General features: G+C 38.1%; 1 protein-coding gene across 1 annotated transcript in view; it reads right to left on the bottom strand.

Moving 5' to 3' along the window:
- Positions 1 to 410: 410 nt before the first annotated feature.
- The window catches only part of LOC137638670 (beta,beta-carotene 15,15'-dioxygenase-like), a 4,821-nt gene continuing 24 nt past the window's right edge, over positions 411 to 5,207 (bottom strand). Inside the window, 5 exon segments of the mRNA XM_068370955.1 lie at positions 411 to 1,475; positions 1,477 to 2,394; positions 2,643 to 2,885; positions 2,887 to 3,084; positions 5,074 to 5,207. The exon segment at positions 5,074 to 5,207 is cut by the window's right edge and continues 24 nt beyond it. Coding sequence (XP_068227056.1) covers positions 1,299 to 1,475; positions 1,477 to 2,394; positions 2,643 to 2,885; positions 2,887 to 3,084; positions 5,074 to 5,121 — 1,584 coding nt within the window. The 5' untranslated portion in view covers positions 5,122 to 5,207 and the 3' untranslated portion in view covers positions 411 to 1,298.

Here is a 5,207-nt window from a genome sequence, read left to right as displayed (position 1 = left end):
TTATTATTATTATTATTATTATTATTATTATTATTATATATACAGTTGCTTATGCATTCATTATGCACCTCTAATTACTATTATTATTATTATTATTATTATTATTATTATTATTATTATTATTATTATTATTATTATTATTGTTTATGTTGTTTAGTTGCTTATACATTCATCATACATCTCTAATTATTATTATTGTTATTATTATTATTATTATTATTATTATTATTATTATTATTATTACTATTATTGTTTTTGTTGATTAGTTGCTTATACATTCATCATACATCTCTAATTATTATTATTATTATTTTTATTATTATTATTATTATTATTATTAACTAAGCTACAGTCCTAGTTGCAAAAGTATAAAGTGTAAAGTATTACTCTTAAAGAATACTCACTATGTGCATAATTATTTTTAATTTAATTAAAATAATTATTTCCATAAAGCTCCATTATAGGAAGGCAAATACCTTGGTTATCACACTTAATATCAATAATGAATTCTCGTAAGAATGGGAAAAATTCTTGTTCGTTAGCTTTGCATAATATTCCCCAATGGAATTTTAAGTATTTATTTGCAATGATTACTTGCTCATTCTTCTTGATTCTGAGCATTATTGACCAATTGCTACTTGCAACAGACCTCTATTGTTCATTGTGTTATGTCATCTCATATATGTGTATATATATATATATATATATACAGTCTGTCCCCCCCGTTTCACGATATACAATCTAACCCCGTTCTTCGGCGTCAATGATCTTCCATGTCACGATGCCAGAGAACTTCAAATCTTTCATCCAATCTAACCCCTTTCAGAGGAAATAATTCCAAAAGGGACGTGCCCTTTACTACTCCCGTAACTTTCTATGGGGAGGTTGCTAGCACTATTTCTCGGCCGGGGGGTGGGGGGGAGATGTTTGCAGCTCACGCTAATTCAACTGGTAACTGTAGGAGCCTTGCTAATACTCCAGCGCTCTACCACTGAGCTAAGGCAGCCACTGATGTGCATGAAAAGATAGCTCAGAGCATAGTGACGTAGAGAGGTCTGGTGCTAACGACTTTTGTGCTTTGTTAAACAAGAAACTACTAACATTTCTCTGGGCATTATCATGTTGTAGGATGTTCCAAAAGTAGCGGCTATGTTCCAATACCCTTTAAATTATCTTTCCTCCCCACATACCATAAGTTGTTAAAATGCATCAATTTTTTTAAGAGGTTAAAATACGTGTTTTTTTGTTCAAGATGTTGTTAAAAATGCGTGTATTTTTTTCATTTTTTTAATACGTTGTTAAAATGCATGAATATTTTCATGGGCGCCAACATATTGACCATGGAAAGCTGAGGTTACTTTTCCTTTTGTCTTGAATTCAACCCTAGCCTTTTCTGTCATGTCTTTTGCATCTAAAACCAGCAGAGCAACATAAAGAGGATCTAATTTGCTGAGCAGCGTAGTCAGAAGTACCCCCGTCATCTTCTTCTTTCGCGTTGGGGTCTTGGACGAAAACAGGCTCGGCCAGCGTAAACTTATCCTCCGTGAACACTGACATCTTGCATGTTTTCACATCCAGTTTCAGAAGCCTCTCGAATTGCAAGTCGTTGCCTTTGGTGCCCACTCCGTAAGCGTAGCGGTATTTTTTCCCGTTCCTCTTGTAATTAATCCTCGGCATGTCAAAGAAGTCTGGATGGAGAATTTGTGTTGTGCAGTGGACAGATCCGTTTTCCTGCTTGATAGCCGTGCAGGTGGTGTCCTTCATTTTGATCAAATTCTCCCCAGTAGCAGCCGTATGAACGTTGTTCAAGGGTATGACGTACCTACGCATGCTCGAACCGTACAATATTCTTGTTTTGTCTGTCGTATCTTTTTGCAAGTTTGCAATGAATAGCATTTTCACAATTTCTCCATCCTCCGTTCCGCTCAAATCCATAACGAGGTTACCCCCTTCCTCGTAGGCGTTGGTGTGGTGGAACGTAACAAAAGCATTGGAAGTGTAGTGTGTCGGCAGCAGTTCCCCAGTGGATCTCTTGACCACCCTAAAGACTACTTTTTCGTTTGGGAGCCATGTGAGAGAATTGACGGGTGGTTTATTCGTGAACACTCCAGATAGCACTTTTCCAAACCTAAATACCAATGGCTGCTCTACCAGGACGAAGTAGTTCTCTGTGATGGCAAAGCTGTGGAAGTAAGAGGGACTTGTCCGTCGCAAGGGCTTCAGAGAGGCCACGACTTTGGCGCCTTCGATTTTACCCATAGGCATCTCAACTATGTTGTAACAGGGTCCCTTATAGCTCGTGAAAGAGGAACCTATGTTATAGACTCTTCCATCGGGTTCGACGTGAGGGTGGGCTGTGGCCAAGTTCAGGGCTATGTAATCGTGTAAGTTCACCTGGAAAACGTGAATTGAAATTATCATTAACCTTCCTGGAAGCTTAAGCGGAGGAATTTCGCTCATTTCAAGGTAGATTGGAGTTTATATCTCATCTTTACAATAGTTTTATAAGTTAACTATATTTAGTTCATTATCCTTATTCACACTTCACAAAATTCTTTGTTTAAATGTATACAGTATATAGATATATAATGTAATTTCAAAATAATCATCACTTTAGAATAATTCTGGAACTGATAACTTACCTTATCGAGAGTTTCCAACGTTTTTGGGTCGACTCTCCTGACAAGGGACGTCTCGGTTAGGGCATACATCTCATCCGTAACCTGACAGACGCTGACGAGGCAGTTATCCGATATCTTCTTCTCGGGCGAAGTGAACATGCTCTTGAAGCGCCCATAGAGGGTCTGACAGGGGTCCGGATAGGCAGCCGTGCCAAACTCGGTCACCACGATGCGGTTCGCTTCTGTGTTTTTACGGAACGTGTCCGCTGTCGAGGAAACGCGATCTGTACGTGACTCGTCCTGCGGATATGTTGAACTGGTGCAGCATAGCTAGGGAGTCAAAGAGATGCCTGTACTGTGTGTCTCCGACCTCCAGCATCCCAGGGCCGTTTCGTGTCAGTCTGCCTTCCAACCATTCTGGTATGGTGCCCTTGACAACCCCTTGTACTTCTTTTGCAGTTTCCTAAAGGTGGAAAAATACAGAGGAAATAATGTGAGTATAATAATGATACATTTTTTTAGCATTTTTAATTGCTGTTTATTATCATACTTTATTGTTTGTAATTTATATTAGGCACAATCATTTTAACCCTAATTTGTTTATTGTTATGTCCCTTTTAATACATGGACTTTCTATTTTCTACAATGTGGTTATATACACTGTATAGTAATCCATGAGAGGAACTAACAAATTTATGAAAACAATGATCCATTGGAACTGCAGATAATAAAAATAACAATTTATGTGTTCTGTGTTTATTGTAAGATCAACACAACTACTACAGCTGGTCTTGTGGACATTGAATCATTGAGTAATGCCACTAGAAAATCCTTTGCCAAATTCTGCTATTGCTCTGCCATGTTGTTCCTTTGAATAACAACTCTTTCGTATCATCCGTATGATTTTGATATGAGAGAAAACAGGGCATTTTATCTCTTTTCTTTGGGGGTAACGGAAGCTTTCTACCCCTAGACCTTCTTATCATTTTGATGTTATTTACCCATTCCAAAGACAGGACTCCATCACTCAGTTACCTTACTTACTGACAGAGCTCTGTCTCTATGGTTACGTGCATAAATGCGGTTCTCTGCTTTTGATACTTTTATTATTATTATTATTATTGATATTATTATTATTATTATTATTGATAGTAGTAGTAGTAGTAGTAGTAGTATTAAAAGAGGAGATTTACCAGCCCAATGAGTCACGCTCGACACTTACAGAGCCGACCGTTGATATTCACCATAAACACTGACTTGGTAAGCGAAGAAATGCAGACGGGCGGCCCTTACCTATTCTGACGCTAATGAGACGTATCAATAATATTCCTCTCATCTTTAAGAAAGCATTTAGGAATAACGTTGATATGACAGTCGGACACAGGAATAAGTGGTACATGTCACTCCGAGAGAAAGTACACCATGCGACAACGCTGCAGCTCGGCGAGTTCCTGTAAGTAGTCCTGCTAACCACCTCTGCATCTCTCCTTACAGTGGGTGTTTGGTTACTTGCTATACAGTTCATGTGTAACAAGGTGCATTTCCTCAGAGTGAGGGTGTGCCACGAATTCCTGTGTCCATCTGTACATACAATCTTCTCTAGCTTGTCTTTGCTTTAAAACCTTGATTAAAGAATACGCAGCTGGAAATTATATCCTAAATGGCATTAAAGTACTTGAGGGTATCTTAAAAATAATATCCTTTAGCTGAAGTCAACATTATCTTTGTATTTCAATGTTGTTAAATTCTTTGCCCAAGGGGGTTAACAACTACACTGTAATTGTCCAGTGGCTACTTTCCTCTTGGTAAGAGTAGAAGAGACTCTTTAGTTATGGTAAGCAGCTCTTCCAGGAGGACACTCCAGAATCAAACCATTATTCTCTTAGTCTTGGGTAGTACCTTAGCCTCTGTACTATGATCTTCCACTGTCTTGGATCAGAGTTCTCTTGCTTGAGATACACTCAGGCACCCTATTCTATCAGTTTCCTTATTTCCTTTCCTCACTGGACTATTTTTCATGTTGAGCCCTTGGTCTTATAACACCCTGCTTTTCCAAAGCCTCTGTACCATGGTCTTTCACTGTCTTGGGTCAGAGTTCTCTTGCTTCAGGTACACACAGGCACCCTGTTCTATCAGTTTCCTTTCTTCACTGGGCTATCTTCCATGTTAGAGCTCTTGGGCTTATGGCACCTTCCTTTTACAAATAGGGTTGAAGCTTAATTATTAGTAATAATAATAATAATAATAATAATAATAATAATAATAATAATAATGATCATAACCAGACATTCTAACAATGTCTTCTTGATAACCAGTCTTGCTTACAAATAATAATTTCCAAAACCATTCAACCTAACAATATTTTAAAATTTTCTCCCGCAAATCTCTCCATTATTATTTACAAACACGAAATGAACAATGAAATAAGAACTAGAAAAATGTCATGGATTACCTTCTTACAATTCCTGAGCCACACGCAATGTTCTTCAGAGGTGGCCATGTCTGGTTAAGAGGCAATCGGGGGCACTAACTATCGTTGGCACTCTCGTTCGTCCTCAGAGTCTGGTGCGACTGGATTGAAGATAT

The sequence above is a fragment of the Palaemon carinicauda genome, chromosome 3, assembly GCF_036898095.1.
Source record: "Palaemon carinicauda isolate YSFRI2023 chromosome 3, ASM3689809v2, whole genome shotgun sequence".
Classification (NCBI taxonomy): domain Eukaryota; kingdom Metazoa; phylum Arthropoda; class Malacostraca; order Decapoda; family Palaemonidae; genus Palaemon; species Palaemon carinicauda.
The sequence above is the reverse complement of the archived record's forward strand: the minus strand, read 5'-3'. Positions and strand labels throughout refer to the sequence as shown.